General features: G+C 33.3%; 1 protein-coding gene across 3 annotated transcripts in view; it reads right to left on the bottom strand.

Moving 5' to 3' along the window:
* Positions 1-6,678: 6,678 nt before the first annotated feature.
* The window catches only part of CEP72 (centrosomal protein 72), a 72,802-nt gene continuing 62,749 nt past the window's right edge, over positions 6,679-16,731 (bottom strand). For all 3 annotated transcript variants that reach the window (XM_031946079.1, XM_031946077.1, XM_031946078.1), the window contains 2 exons: positions 11,790-11,901; positions 6,679-6,924 (listed from right to left, as the gene is read on the bottom strand). In XM_031946079.1, coding sequence (XP_031801939.1) covers positions 6,768-6,924; positions 11,790-11,901 — 269 coding nt within the window. In that variant the 3' untranslated portion in view covers positions 6,679-6,767. The remainder of the gene's footprint in view (positions 6,925-11,789; positions 11,902-16,731) is intronic.

Below are 16,731 nucleotides of genomic sequence, written 5' to 3'. Positions count from 1 at the left end.
TGGCAGCCAGATATCCTCTAGAGAAACTGGAGGGTCTGATCCAAGGGCAGCCATGTGAACTTCCATCTTGAGGGAAGGGCCTACTGAAGGGCAAGCACAACTGGAGGCACTGTACTGAATATGACCCCCTTCATTGAACTGCCATCTTGTCCTTAGGCTTTGGGGGTAGGTAGGGGTGGGAAGGGGAAAGAAAACTTTAAAAGAAACTTGAAAGGGATCACCTACTACTAGTTTGTACTAAGTTTTTCAGGAAAGGGAAACAAATTTATATATATATATATATATGTGATATATTTTTACACTTTTATTAATGCTAGGAAGAATACTTCCAAATGTTTCACTTTATCTGTATGATATAAGTCAAGACAATTATGGACATTGAAACTTTGTAAGTGCTGTCACTAACTTCTAAAAATGCATTAATTGTGAATAAGCTATGTTGTCAAAATAAGCATTGCTTTTCTTGATATATATAGCCTTCTGGAGCCAAGCAGAATAAGCCTCAAGTTCCAATGCAGCCATTATCTGTCTAGAAAAGGCTTGGCTTGCAAACCTTTATTATATTGTATGGATGTTGTTTCTTCTGGAGGATTGCAATTCATGCTATGTGTTTTTGCTGTTGATTGTATACAATTATCTGTTCAGTTGGTAAAGTGATTAATAAATGTGTTAAAATATGGGACTGTTTGTCATCCTTGAAACAAATGATCCTTGATGTCAAATCATTACCACCTTATAAGCAAAGAATGTAGAAGTCAGTAATATTTATATAGTACACCATCAAAAATCTACCACCCTGCTCCGGAATCAGATAGGGCCAAGTAACTTGTCAAACAATTCTTGATGGGCTGGCAACTAACTCCCCTGAGATTTCTACACAGCTTGAGAAAGTGGAATACCTCTGCCCTCCCCTTTTATTTTCATAAATTTTATGGAATTTATGGGAAATTTAGTTTGGCCAAGTATGTAAATCATTATTCAAAAATAAGTCAACTCAGATAATTGCTTTGCATAATAAACTTAGTTCTTATAAATTATACCAGTAACACAATTCTACCAAATAGAGATGACAGAAAGTGCTAAGATTCATAAGGAGAATAAATGCTAATAGAAAATAGAAAAGCATAGCAAAAATGGAAATTGAAACTTGCAAGGAAGATATCTTAGGGAATAAAGATAGAAATTATTGGACAGATATTAATTGCTTATGGTGAGGCCATGCTAATTTAATAAAACAATGCTATGTAAATTAATTTTCATATCTAGTACCATACCACTCAAACTACTAAGAGGTCACTTTGTAGAACTATACAAAATAGTAATAGAATTCATCTGGGATGGGGAAAACAGAGGGGAAAATAAAGAATCTTAAGGGAAATAATGAAAAATGTAAAAATCAAAACTAAAAAAATATTATACTGTAAAACATTCATTATCAAAATTATTTTGTACTGGTCAAAAATAGAAAAGTTCTTTAATAGAAAAGATTAGATAATAAGACCAAGAAGTAATAAAATGCGCAGTGTTTGACAAGCCTGAAAGAACAACTACTAGAGAAAGAACTTTCAGATGACTAAAGCTAATGGGAAAATTGAAAAGCAGTTTAGAAGAAAATAGGGTCAGATAGATCCATCTCTAAAATTATATATTACATTAAGCTCTGAATGTGTATACATGACCTAATTATGAAATATATCATTTAAAAAAAACACATAAGCATGACCACACAAGAATTCTTAAACAAGATATAGTGGTAGTCATATAAAAATAGGCAATTTAACTTTATAAAACATTTTGTATGAGAAAATCAGTAGTTAATGAAATTATTAGTGAATTAGTGAAACAAATCCTTTAAAGCTTAAAGGATGTGGGAACGCTAGATTTTTGAGAGGAGTGGAATACCTAATTATTATTGGGCTTTTCCAAGCTATACATTTTATGCTAGGAAATGAAAATGGAGAAATCATGTCATTTTGGATTTCTGAAGAAATCAGAAAAAAGGCTAAGTCTATCAGAAAGTCATTAGGGAGTCAAGTCCAGCAAGTCATGGAAGAACACACCATGCTTTCAGGAGAACTTACTTCATTTAAAGTAGAAAAGGAACTATGCTGTGGACACAATTATGGGCCACAGAAGCAAAGTACAAAAAAATAAAAAAATATAGATGTGGTCCTAAAGTTGTATAAAAAAAAAAAAAAAAAAAAAAAAAGTAAAGAAAAGTGTAGCCAAGGAGGATCTAGCTAATGGATTGATATACTTGCAAAAAAATCTTGAGTCAAAAAATTTGACTTTAGACTCGAAATATCAGAATAACAATAATGTAAAGGAAAATATCCAAAAGATTTCACAATTTGCATCAATGTCATGAAGAATCATGATTTCAGAAGAATAATTATTACCCTTGCTTTCTGCTTCTTGGAAATGATGTGATAAATTAATGGCACAGAACAAAACATTTTCAAATACAGCCAATGTTTCGAGTTCTTTGCCTAGACTTTACTTATATGTAGAATGATTGCTCTGTTTGGGTCAAGGGGGTTAGTGGGAAGTGACATATTTAAAATATATATATATATATATATATATGTGTGTGTGTGTGTGTGTGTGTGTACATATATATATCTCAATATAACAAAAATGCACAAAAGAGCATTTTTTAATGTTCAAAAGTATATAACAAACTAGCTAAATTCATTACTAACATTAAATTTAATATACACTTAAAAGAACTGTACATAACAAAAGTTGATAGTTTCATATACAATCTGTTTTTGGTTCTTTTCTGTATTTCTGTGTTAGTTGATGATCAAGTTTCTATCTGTAAGAAGATAGAAGAAAATTGTACCTACCTTTCCTAAGTGCAAAGTTGCATTGTTTTGGGGACCAAACTGTCAAAGTGAAGAAACGACATTGTCACAGTGTCCCTGACTAAATTCAATTCTCACTTACAAAGAGTATTGATTTTTCATAGTATTGCTGGATGTACTTCTTTTCAATCTTTTTTTCCCCTTAGATCTGGGTAAAAAGATTGCCAGTTACATAATGTGTTGTGACCTCAGATTTAGTCACCTATGTTATAAAGCTGTACTAGATGTTAACCAAGAAATTTTAAAAGCAGAAATATCTGATAGAAGGGTCTTCAGAGAGGCTCTCTTATTTCCTCCCATAATGCCAGTTGTCCACTTTTTTCCACATTGTCTAGATATTCCTTGGAACCAATTTAAGATTCAGATGAATCAGTGCCATTACTATGGCTTTCAAATACCCTTGATAAACTCAAAGCTTACAATTATTTCAAGTAAATATTCTACATCTGTACAAAATTTTAATTGGGCTTAGTTAGCACCATCTTAAAAACTCTGCTGTTCTCTACCTTGATTAGACAACAACTCTAGTTCTGAATACATTTTAGGAGGGCCTTTGACTAAAGACAGAAAAAAATTGATGAGTATAATAAAAGGACTCAAAATCATTCCATAAAGGATCATCAATTTTAAAAATTAAATATGATTAGACTGGAGAAAAGAAAAGTTAAAGACATGTTAGCCATCTTAGAAAACTTGTAAAGCTGTCAAGTAAAAGTGGCAAGTTTATTATTCTATTTGGCCCCAGAGAAGACCAATAAGCAGAAGTCAGAATTTACTCATGATATTTATCTGAGCTTCCATTTATCTAAAAATGTGATGTTCTGCCTCATTCGATATGGACTTCTTTCACTAAAGCTACTCAAGGAAAGGCTACACTAATTGTCAAGGGCATACAGAAAAAAATTACTGCACTGGGTAGACATTGGACTACATGTACCCCTTTATAAAATGTCCATCTCAACTCAATTCTAAGATTCTAAGTTTCTCTGACTTCTATTTTAGCTCTCTTTCCATTATACTTGGTTTCCTTCTACCAGTCATTACCATCAAGATATGAAATGAAGTTTCTAAAACCAAATTTTAATCACACACTTCCATTTCTTTCCAAATTTTATTTTCCATTACCACATTAAAAATAAAGCAGCAAATTCTTTCAAAATTTTAACTCTGTTAACTCACTTAAGAAAAACATCTGGTACACATGACATGTTTGGGTTCATATATAAAGCACAACTTGATTTGAAGCTTGAAGTTGATAATCATCATCACACTTTTACCTTGGAGTCAAGCTTCAATTACAGACAACAGTGGCACACAAAGTAAATAGAATCTAGGATTAAAAAAACACTTCAGAAATTATTATATTGCTGAGAATCTTGATGTTGAATGAAGTGACTTAACTTATGCAAGGTCACACAATAGTAATTAGCTAATACCTGAACTTAGGTCAATTGCCCCTCAATCCAATGCTCCTTCTACACACTGTCTCCCTGTCTTATTTCCTTCTAATGTGGACCTGACCCACACTACTTAGGCAATAACTTTACTTTAAAATAACTCTACTTTGTAGGCAGAGTTAGCTTTTCTAAGCTTTTTTACTTCTCCGTCTTGTTTTTCCTGCATGATCAAATGGACCTGCATATGTCACTTCTCTCATTGAGAATGAGGTATCACTGACCATTCATTGCTCAACTTTTGCAACAATGGAAAGAAATCAGATGATTATTAAACAAAATAAAATTCTGAGCCTGTTCTCCATAGCCATTCTTCTCCACAAACCAACACCAAGGCAAAAAAGTATGACTGATTCTCTGTCCTCTTCTCAGATAACTTCTTCCAAGCAGTAGCAAATAAGAGAAAAAGTTATTTTCAAAGCAGAAGCAAAGCTTTAAGAGCTTCCCTTTGATCTCATTTTAGGAAGAAAGAATGTAAAGGAGAAAACACAAGAATACCAGATTGAAGAGATTACTGTTCTACAAACCTTTACATGTGAGAATGGAAAAAAAAAAAAAAAAGAAGCTGAAAGGGACCATAAATATTCAATTCATTCATTTTACAAGTAAGAAAACTGAGGCAAAGAAAAAGTACAGGACTTTGGTGCCAAGATTGAGAAGAGAGTCAGTCTCTTGATGCTCTTTCCAAATTTTCTCCCCTCATAGCTGCAAGAAAAGCTCTATTTGAGGTATAGGAAAAGTGAAACAATTATTTCTAATGCCTCTGTTTGTTTCAGGAACATTTATTTGGGAGGGGTGGGGAGAAGATATCTGTTCTTGGAAAGCGTTTTTAAATAAACACAGGGCCCCCTAACATGGGGGCAGCTAGATGCTCCAGTGGACAGAGTGCTAGACCTGAAGACAGGAAGACTCACCTTCCTTAGTTCAAATCTGGCCTCAAGACACTACTTATGTAACCCTGGACAAGTCACTTAGTCCTCTTTGTCTCAGTTTCCTTATCTGTAAAATGAGCTGGAAAAGGAAATGGCAAAGTGTTTCTGTATCTTTATCAAGAAAACTTCAAATGGAGTCAAAAAGAACTGGACATGCCTGAAAGGACTGAACAAGTAAACAACAAATAGCCTTCAAATCATTCCTTTAAAATTAAATGCATGAAATAGATCTAAACAAGAGGTTACACAAAATGAAACGTAAATTTTATCATGTGATCCATCTAAAGCTATAATGCTGACTACAAGTAGTAACTAAACTTTAGGTAACAAATTTGCCTTAAAAATTTGAAGCTTTTAAAATTAAATGTTAATGCTTTTTATAACCAGTACTTTAGTTTTAGATAGATCAAATTTATATGATAAAATAGAACTTTATTTTGTGGATATCTGTTGTTTACATTTATATTATGTGACTACTAAGGTCTTTTGTGTAACATATGCACACCATTACTCTCATTTTATGGGATCACAATAAAGGAGAAATAATTAAATAGTAGAAACAGCACTTAACTATAAGTTACTAAACCTGAGTTGCAATCTCTGCTCTGTCACAATAATTTCAAGATTCACTTAAATTGTATGGCTCTCAGTTTTCTTAGTCACAAAATAAACAAGTTGGATTAATTGGTTTCGGGTCCTTTAGTTGTAAAATTCTATGACAAAACTTTTAAATGATTATACTGGATCATTGTTATTTTTGTTTTCAATTATATCACTGCTAGTAGGATTTTTTAGCAAGAATGCAACCTCCAAATACAATGATTTTGCTATAAGAGAACTCAATTCACTTAATGATTTGGTTTCCAAAACATCATTATAGTGAAGAATGGAGGCAGCCTACAGAGTTTTATTTGTGTTTTCTGTCTTATTTTGATTATAATTGAAAATTTTTTTCAATATGGATGGTTTCTTGAATTTTAAAATAGATTCTTATTATATTTCAAGCCAAATTTTATTCCTGTAAAAAATGTACCTCTCATTTATGATGTGAAAATTATGGAACTCAATGAACGTTTCCCTTGTAGATACTTATTATATCAAATGACAATCACTATTTAATAATTCAGCAGTTTTAGATTATAGATAATAAAAGCACATTCAGTATATTTCTGAATAATATTGAAGTATTAATGTTCATTCCATCTTAAGAAATTTTCATGCTTGTTCCTTATTTACATGCTTAGGATTTGATTTTCCTTAAAAGAAAAACTCCTTTTGATATTTATTATAACTTGGTATTTAAGATGATATTTAAGAAACTTAAAAAATAAGTTGTTTCCATACATAAATATTTCCAAAAACCAGAAAATAAATTTGTCTTAGGGAAATCTTTTCTGAACAATTAAATGTGAAGAAATACAAAGATCAGAGGTAAAAAGTTTCAATATAATTTAAAAATATAGGTACAAAAATATGAACTGAAGAGTTAAAAGTACTCCAACATTCCACAAATATTAACTACTGCTGAGGTCAGAGTTGCAAAGAGGAAACTGAGACATTGTCTTTTTCAACTCATTATAACTCCAGTGTAATTGCTCAACTTCAGCCTTGTGTCGAATGCGGGTCTGAGTAAGTTCTTGCAAAAGATGTTCATTAGTAGAAATCAAAGAACTGCAAGAAAAATAAAGAAAAGAAATCACTTATTTTTTTCTCCTTAAAAAGATGTGCTTAAAATTGAAACTATATGAAATTCCTCCAAAAATTCTAAAACATTGCAAAATTGCCGTCTTTTCCCAAATTCTTCATTTAGTATGTCTCAAAAATTAAAGTTTTAGTTAATTATTTTGCTTTCCAGAAATGATGCATTAATAGAGTTTTGAAAATGGAACAAAAGGAACAAAATCATTTCCCTCAGATCAACATTACTACCCAACATTACCATCTCTACAAAAATAATTTAGCCTCAGACCAATAGGACTCTTGATTACATCTTATTAAAATCTCTTTAACAAGCTTGAGTGCCTTCTCTTTTTATTTTATTAAATTTTCTTATTTTTCAAAACATATGCATAGATAATTACGCAACATTAGCCCTTGCAAAAACCTTGTGTTCCAGTTTTCCCCACCTTCTCCCACCCCTCTTCCATAGATGGCAAGTAGTCTGATATAGGTTAAACATGGTAGAAATATATGTTAAATCCAATATATACATACATATTTATACAATTATAGTGCTGTACAAGAAAAATCAAATAAAACTAGAAATGAAAATGATGAAGAAAATAAAATGCAAGCAAACAACAACAAAAAGAGTGAGAATGCTATATTGTGAACCTCACTCAGTTCCACAGTCCTCTCTCTGGGTGTTGATGGTTCTTTTGATTACACAACCATTGGAATTGGTCTGAATCATCTTACTGTTGAAGAGACATCATTGTATAATCTTGTTGCCATGTATAATGATCTCCTGGTCCTGCTCATTTCACTCAGCATCAGTTCACGTGAGTCTCTCCAGGCCTCTCTGAAATCATCCTACTTGTCATTTCTTACAGAAAAATACTATTCCATAGCATTCATATCCCATAACTTATTCGGCCATTCTCCAATTGATGGGCATTCATTCAATTTCCAGTTTCTTGCCAGTACAAAAAGGGCTGCCACAAACATCTTTGCACATGTGGGTCCTTTTTTCTCCGTTATGTATCTCGGTGGGATAAGCCCAGTAGAAACACTGCTGGATCAAAGGGTATGCACAGTTTGATATCTCTTTGGGCACAGCTCCAAGTTGCTCTCCAGAATGGTTGGATCCATTCACAATTCCACCAACAATATATTAGTGTCCCAGTCTTCCCACATCCCCTCCAACATTCATCATAATCTTCTCCTGTCATCTTAGCCAATCTGAGAAGTGTGTAGTGGTATCTCAGGGTTGTCTTAATTTGAATTTCTCTGATCAATAATGATTTAGAGCACCTCTTCTTATGACTAGAGATGGTTTCAATTTCTTCATCTGAAAATTACCTGTTCATATCCTTTGACCATCTATCAATTGGAAGCTGGCTTGAATTCTTATAAATTTGGGTCAATTCTCTATATATTGTATGAGGCCTTTATCAGAACTTCCCAGTTTAGAGCTTCCCTTCTAATCCTGTCTGCATTAAGTATTGTTTGTACAATACTTTTTTAACTTAATAGTTAAGCTTTTTAACTTAATAGAAAATAGAATTAAAATTATCTATTTTGTGATCAATAATGATCTCTAGTTCTACTTTGCTCACAAATTCCTTCCTCCTCCACAGATCTGAGAGGTATACTATCCTATGTTCTTCTAATTTATCATTCTTTATATCTAGATCATAAGCCTATTTTGACCTTATCTTGGTATATGGTATTAGATGTGGGTCAATGCCCAGTTTCTGTCATACTAATTTCTGATTTTCCTGCAGTTTTTGTCAAATAGTGAATTCTTATCCCAAAAGCTGAGGTATTTGGGTTTGTCAAACACTAGATTGCTATAGTCATTAACTATTTCGTCCTGTGAACCTAACTTATTCCACTGACTGACTACTCTCTTTCTCAGCCAGTACCAAATGGTTTTGATGACTGTTGCTTTATAATATAGTTTTAGGTCTGGAACAGCTAGGACACCTTCATTTGCATTTTTTTCCATCAATTCCCTTGAAATTCTTGACCTTTTGTTCTTCCAGATGAATTTTGTTATATTTTTTCTAGGTCTGAAAAATAATTTCTTGGGCATCTGATTGGTTTAGCACTAAATAAATGGATTAATTTAGGCAGTATTGTCATTTTTATTATATTTGCTTGGCCTACCCATGAGCATTTGATATTTTCCAGTTGATTAGATCTGACTATATTTGTGTGGAAAGTGTTTTGTAATTGTGTTCTTATAGTTACTGACTTTGTCTTGGTAGACAGATTCCCAAATATTTTAGATTATCTACAGTTATTTTAAATGGAATTTCTTTTTGTATCTCTTGCTGTTGGACTTTGTTGGTGATGTATAAAAATGCTGATGATTTATGTGGATTTATTTTATATCCTGCAACTTTGCTAAAGTTGTGGATTGTTTCTAATAGTTTTTTAGTTGATTCTCTAAGACTGAGTGCCTTCTCTTTAAGAGGAACCCCACAAATCCATGGAAAAAAGATACCATGCTAGCATATGTACAACTTGTACATGGATAAATGAATATATCAAGAATCCTTCATTTCAGCAGGGAGAGATCAATATCAGTTGGAGGTGGCATAGATGAGAAAAGGCACTTCAGATGAAGGCAGGGCAAGGAGTTTGAGAAACAGAGATGAGGATTAAGTGAATTCCAAACTTCATGAAACAACTAATTTTCCAGATTGGCTACAATGTAGCACACATTAAAGAAAATAACATCATATAAGGCAAGAAAGAATGAGGAATCTAGACTATAAGGACTCAGGTCACTTCTGGCTCTAAATCTATGAGCTATGGCTTGGGCAACTAAATGGAAGATGGGACTCAATACAGTTGATATGTATAATTAATTAGTCTAGGCAACAGAAATAGGATAGTTTGGAAGAGGCAAGTTTAAGAGGGCCAAGGAGAGAGAATTAATTCTGTTTCAAAGATATAGAGTTTTAATATCAACTTTAATTTCAGCCAGGACAAGAGGTCTAGCATGAGTGGGGCAATGCAAGACTAGAATTTGGGAGAGAAATTAGAACCACAAGTCAGCCATTCTCCAATTGATGGGGCATCCCTTTAATTTCTAATTCTTTGCCACCACAAAAAGAGCTACAATGAATATTTTTATACTTATTGGTCATTTTTCTCCTTAATTTATTTGGGGTCTAAACCTAGTAGTGGAAATGCTGTCAACTTAACAGCTTTTAGGTTACAGTTCCAAACAGCTTTCCAAAATGATTAGATGAGTTCACAACTCCATGCACAGTTCATCAGTATACCTATTTTCCCAGAGCCACTGCAGCACCTAACATTTTCCTTTTTAGTCATCTTAGCTAATATGGTGGTTGTGAGGTAGCAACTCAGAGTTATTTTAATTTACATTTCTCTAATTTTTTAGTGATTAAGAGCACTTTTTCATGTTATTATTGACAGCTGATTTCTTTTTTTGAAAACTGCCCATTCATAACTCTATTATCAACTGGTGAATCAGATGGCTCTTGGAAAAGTTCTTTATGGCTAAGCAATCCTAGCTGTGTGATTTTACTTACAACTTTCACACCAAGCTTACTTCATTTGCCATCCATCTCAGTCATTTCTCACCTGAAAAAAAAACTCACTTCTTTCCTTACAACAAACAAATCTTTTAACCTTCAAATACTGCATACTGCTGGTCTGGCTTCCAGATGCATGTTAGACTACAAGTGTAGGCTGGGAATGAGAGGAATGCTAGACTTTGCTCTCAAATTCTTTTGAGGCTTCCTACATCAGCACTCCCACCTTTGGTCTGAGGAGGAAGGAAGACGGGCAGTGGGAAGGAGAAAATTTATATCCTAGACTTCTAACAGCTACCATGCAAAAAAGGCACACACACACTCCAAGGACAAGCATATACCTGCACTATTTCCAACTCAGAAATTTTTCCAGTATTTCTTCATCCTGATCATTAATATGATCTTTTAGCAGTCTCCTTATTATTCATTTCTATTCTAAACTTTACTTAATCTAACCCCCCAAAATAGACTTCTTGTCAAATTCCTCTTCAGACCTTCAAGTTTTTCTTTGGCATACTGTTCTAATTTACAACCCAAGGTCTTTTCATTATTTCCACACTAAAAACTATTTTTAAAAATTGAGTCATCATGGAATTGGCAAAAATGTTTTATATATGGAATAATCTTAAAAGCAGGAAACAAAAAGAATAAACAAGCATTTTTCTGGCTGAAGAAATAAAAACAGCAAAATATTTCAAGTATCAGTAAGAGGAATGGAGTTATTTAATTTCTACATGAATAATCTAGAAGATTGCTTATACACATAATTTTTTATTCATGAAAGTGAACTTGCATTTTAATTTCCTTCCCAAAGAACCTTAGTTCTCTTTATGAATCTCTATTAAGTGTGCTGGTGTATAGGTAAATGGATCATTTTGAGTGTGTATATGAGGAAGTAGAAAATGCAGTAGGAAAATAACAATTCAACTTCCTCTTCCCCTTTGACTTCCTGACATCCCTTTAACCTTCCATTACTGCACTTCTCTATCCTATATTATCCATTTGCCCTTTCCTCCCCTAAATCATTACCAACACTCAGTTACCACACTTCATATTATATAATGTTAAAACTGAAAGGATCTTAAGACATCAGAAATTTAGAACTAAAAGGATTTTAAGCAATCAGATTTATTCACAGGTAAGAGAGTCTGAAGCTCAGAGATTTTAAATATTAACTAGCCAGGAGCAGAAGAATATAGGTCTCCCAGCCACAACCTTTTTCACAATATCAAAAAACCTAATGCTCTCCCTCCTAAGATTTTGTTAGTAACATTTTTAAATCATACATTCCTAGCAATAATGTACCTGTGACTTTCCTGAAGCATCTCTGTCAGTTCCTGAATCTTGGCATAGTGTTCAAGATGTTCCTTTAAGTTATCAATTTCACTGGATAACTCCTGATTATTGTTTTGAAGTTCTAAAATAGAAATTAAATCTTTTTAGTATTAAGTTTTATCATTTGTTTCTATAAATTGTGAATTTAAAGTTAATTTTTAGAATATGATAATAGTTGCACTCCAAAAAGTAAATGTAATTTGAAAAAAAAATTTCCATACATAGGTCACAAAGCTAACTAAAAATAAAGGTGAAAATAAACTTGCTCATTAGATCAATTTTAACATCTATCCGTGTTTCTTTTTCTTTTCTTTTCTTTTTTTTAATAGCCTTTTATTTACAGGTTATATGCATGGGTAACTTTACAGCATTAACAATTGCCAAACCTCTTGTTCCAATTTTTCACCTCTTACCCCCGCACCCTCTCCCCCAGATGGCAGGATGACTAGTAGATGTTAAATATATTAAAATATAAATTAGATAGACAATAAGTATACATGACCAAACCGTTATTTTGCTGTACAAAAAGAATCAGACTCTGAAATATTGTACAATTAGCTTGTGAAGGAAATCAAAAATGCAGGTGGGCATAAATATAGGGATTGGGAATTCAATGTAATGGTTTTTAGTCATCACCCAGAGTTCTTTCTCTGGGCGTGGCTGGTTCAGTTCATTACCGCTCCATTGGAAATGATTTGGTTGATCTCATTGCTGAGGATGGCCAGGTCCATCAGAGCTGGTCATCATATAGTATTGTTGTTGAAGTATATAATGATCTCCTGGTCCTGCTCATTTCACTCAGCATCAGTTCGTGTAAGTCTCTCCAGGCCTTTCTGAAATCATCCTGTTGGTCATTTCTTACAGAACAATAATATTCCATATTCATATACCACAATTTATTCAGCCATTCTCCAACTGATGGGCATCCACTCAGTTTCCAGTTTCTAGCCACTACAAAAAGGGCTGCCACAAACATTCGTGCACATACAGGTCCCTTTCCCTTCTTTAGTATCTCTTTGGGATATAATCCCAGTAGTAACACTGCTGGATCAAAGGGTATTCACAGTTTGATAACTTTTTGAGCATAGTTCCAAACTATTCTCCAGAGTGGTTGGATTCGTTCACAACTCCACCAACAATGCATCAAAGTCCCAGTTTTCCCGCATCCCCTCCAACAATCATCATTATTTTTTCCTGTCATCTTAGCCAATATGACAGGTGTGTAGTGGTATCTTAGAGTTGTCTTAATTTGCATTTCTCTGATTAATAATGACTTGGAGCATCTTTTCATATGACTAGAAATAGTTTCAATTTCTTCATCTGAGAATTGTCTGTTCATATCCTTTGACCATTTTTCAATTGGAGAATGGCTTGATTTTTTACAAATTAAGAGTTAATTTTCTACATATTTTTATCCGTGTTTCTTAAAAAAAAAAAAAAAAAAAAAAACCATGAATCACCTAGGTAGTACAGTCAGTAGGATGTGATACAGGCCCTTGAGTCAGTCAAATTTGTCTCAGACATTTGGCACTTAATAGCTGTGTGATCTTGGGCAAATCACTTCACCTACTGCCTGGCAGGAGGGGCAGAAAAAAACGACCAATATATGAAGAGATATAAGAAAATCTGAACATAAACCAGAGGATTTATGGAATACACACACTATTATCAGTATTTACTACTAGTACTCTCAAATTTCTCACTCTCTTCTTTTTATTCAATTCAATAAGCATCTATTATGGCCCAAACACAATGCTAAACTGGTATTATAAAGATAAACTTCTTTAAGTTAAGTACTATTTGTACTTAACTTCAAGAAATTTGCATTCTACTTAAAGTTAATGAATTCAATTATACTTGATCCTCCCAGTCTAGAACCTTCTGTCCCTGATCACTTCCAGTGGATTTGTTCTGACAGCCTTCTCAAGCCTGCTCTCCACTCCCTAACTTTACTTTGCTACTCAACAATTTCATATGACCTAAATGATTCTCAGCATACATTTCTGTGTGGCAGTTCTTTTATTTTTCCCTAATAGACTTTCTAACCTGAGCCCCACAGCAGCTGTTCCAAATTTTCTCAAACCCTCCCTTCCATATCCACCCCCTTGTTCTCAGCAAATGATCTTGATTCCTATTTTGCTGTATTGAGCTCATGGCGAGTTCCCTTCTCCACATTTTGAAATCTTTCAGTATTTTCAGTCTCCAACTTTTCTGCTTAGTCTCAGACAGGGGGTCCTTCCTATCAAAATCAACGTTTATTCAATATTCAATCATATTCTTCCAACCTTCTTCTCTTCCTGGAACTCAACCTATGAGCTGTATTTCTTCTATGTGCAAAGAATTGAATGCTAGAGAAAAAGAAATGATACAAAAAAGTACTGAAGGGGGAGGGATGCTGTTCCCTTTACTGAAGCTTGTGTTCCCTTTATTGAAACTATTTCCTTTTGATCTGTGATCCCTTTTGGAGTCTCAGCCCCTCCTGGGGAAGGCATATCCCTCCAGATAAGTTATCTTTCAGGGATGCTAGAGCCTTTGATTGAATTAGAAATCTGGTCAAAATTCCAATAGATCTGGGCTGGAAACTGATAAGCTTCTAAGCCTGGGAACCTTGGCTCCTGAAGCCCCAAGACTCCTTAAAAAAGGCAGTTTCTGAGTTCACTCTTTGCAGAGGGCCAAGCAATTTGCTAGGACCCTCTGACCACTGAGAAGGCATTCTCTTCTCAGCATAAGATTTCATTTTCCTAATAGGGCTCTGCCACTATAGAAATCAGTCTTTTAAGCAAACTGGTTTCTATCCAACAATAAACTTTCATTTCTGCCATTAATAATTTGAGATAAGTGAAATCTTTCACTTTAAACCTGTGGCCGACCAAAAGGGGGATTTTAACAACTCTCTTGTTGCCACTAACCTCATCACCACCGGGAATCAAGGGGATACAGACCTTATCAAGTACCTATCCTCCAAGAGCCTGTTTTTAAAAGAAAAGAGTAGGAGAGAGGAGAGGAAGATTTGACCTTATCCAGATAAATATAAAGTAACCTTTAAAAAAAAAAAAAACACTAGGTTTTTGTTGATGATTGGAACTTAAAAGAATTCTCCATGGAGGAAGTAGTATTTGAGTTCTATAAAATGGAAATGATGAACAAAATAATCGTACATGTAGGAGATGACCAGTGTGAATGCACAGAAGAGGAAGACGTAATGTTAAATTTTGTCTGTCTGGAATGCAGTGGGCAGTATAGTCTGATAAGGGTGGAAAAGTAGTTTTTCATTAATAAGAGAAATTTTCTTTTTTTTTTTTATTTTATTTTATTTTTTTTTATTTAATAGCCTTTTATTTACAGGTTATATGCATGGATAACTTTACAGCGTTAACAATTGCCAAACCTCTTGTTCTAATTGTTCACCTCAGTAAGAGAAATTTTCAAGAAGAAATTTGAAAAATTAAAAGCGAGTGAGTTTTTCATACTCAGCAGGATGAAGCTTATTATAAAAGTTAATATCTCTAAACAGAGAGGAAGAAGCATGGTACGCTGAATAGACAGGGCTTTAGAATCAGGAAGAGTTAAATTCCTGTCTTTAATACAAAATGACTATGATCTTGAGCAACTTCCTTAACCCCCAAGTGCTTTAGGGAACTCTCTAAGATTATACATAGGCTGCCAAAAAAGTTATAGGATTTTTCTTCAAATAAAAGTTCTTTACCAATGAAGTTACAAATACATACCTTTCCATACACTTGTTTCTATCTCTGAATACTTCATATAAGGAAAGGCAACATACTATTCATTAAGGAAGAAAATAACTTTATTTCTTCCTTAATCCTGTGAATATGTCTTTTTCTTTCAGGATCAAAATTTGTTCCCATTGTCACAGCAATCAGTTGCTGTCACCAGTTCTACTTTCTTTTCTGTTTATTGGGAAGGGTATGTTTCACGATTTCTCCATTTTATAGCTGCCAAATTTAGCTTAATCCCGACTATGTTGGATTCATTTGCAGACTGAATAATGCTTCTATTTTTCTCCCTGCTCTCATATCTATAGTTTAATTGCTCTAAGAATTATTTATTTAAAACACATTGGAGACTTGTTTCTTATAACCACAACTCACAAAATGGCTTTATAATAATAAACTTTTTAATTTTAAAAAATGAGTACATTTTTATACAAGGCATAACCTAACAAATTTTTAAAGTTAGAGCAGTAGACTTTTTTCCATGCTTCCTCATTTATGATTGGTATATTATCAGATGTAATTTCTGCCTTTAGAAAGCATGTTATCTTTCCTTTAATAGATTGTATTTGAAGTCTTCTGATCAGTAAAAGAGCTTCCATTATAAGCTAGGCTATAATTCTGGGAGTGTACCTTTGGTCAGAGCCAGAATTAGAACTGAGGTCTTGATTCTCCATCTTTGTTTTTACAACAACTGATTTTTTGCTGCAAATGGCATCTGCATCTTCTAAGATCTAGTTAAACTATATAGTTATATTTGAATAACAAAGACTACAACTGGATAAACATTAAAAATATACTCAAAAATGAATATTTCTCAGAAATTCAATTACATATACCTAAGATTACACATACCCTCAAAATTGTGACTATTACAAATGAAAACATTATCTTTAACTAGTCCTGAATATATATGTTAATTGACATTACATTAAAAGGGATAATTAGTTCCAAATAAAGGCTATCAATATTATAGATTAGCAGTCTGTGAAACAGTGTTTACAGTAAAGTTGTGTGATTTCTTTATATATTCTATATATTTGTGATTTCTTTATATATATCAAATTATATTTCTTTATATTTATATGTGATTTCTATATATTTATATTACCCTTTGTTAAAAGATTATGGAACAACTTCCAGCTAAAATGGGAACTTGAAAAGTTAAAGGAATCAAG

This window comes from Sarcophilus harrisii, chromosome 1 (assembly GCF_902635505.1).
Source record: "Sarcophilus harrisii chromosome 1, mSarHar1.11, whole genome shotgun sequence".
Lineage (NCBI taxonomy): Eukaryota > Metazoa > Chordata > Mammalia > Dasyuromorphia > Dasyuridae > Sarcophilus > Sarcophilus harrisii.
Note: the sequence above shows the minus strand (reverse complement) of the source record. Positions and strands in the feature narration are given on the sequence as shown.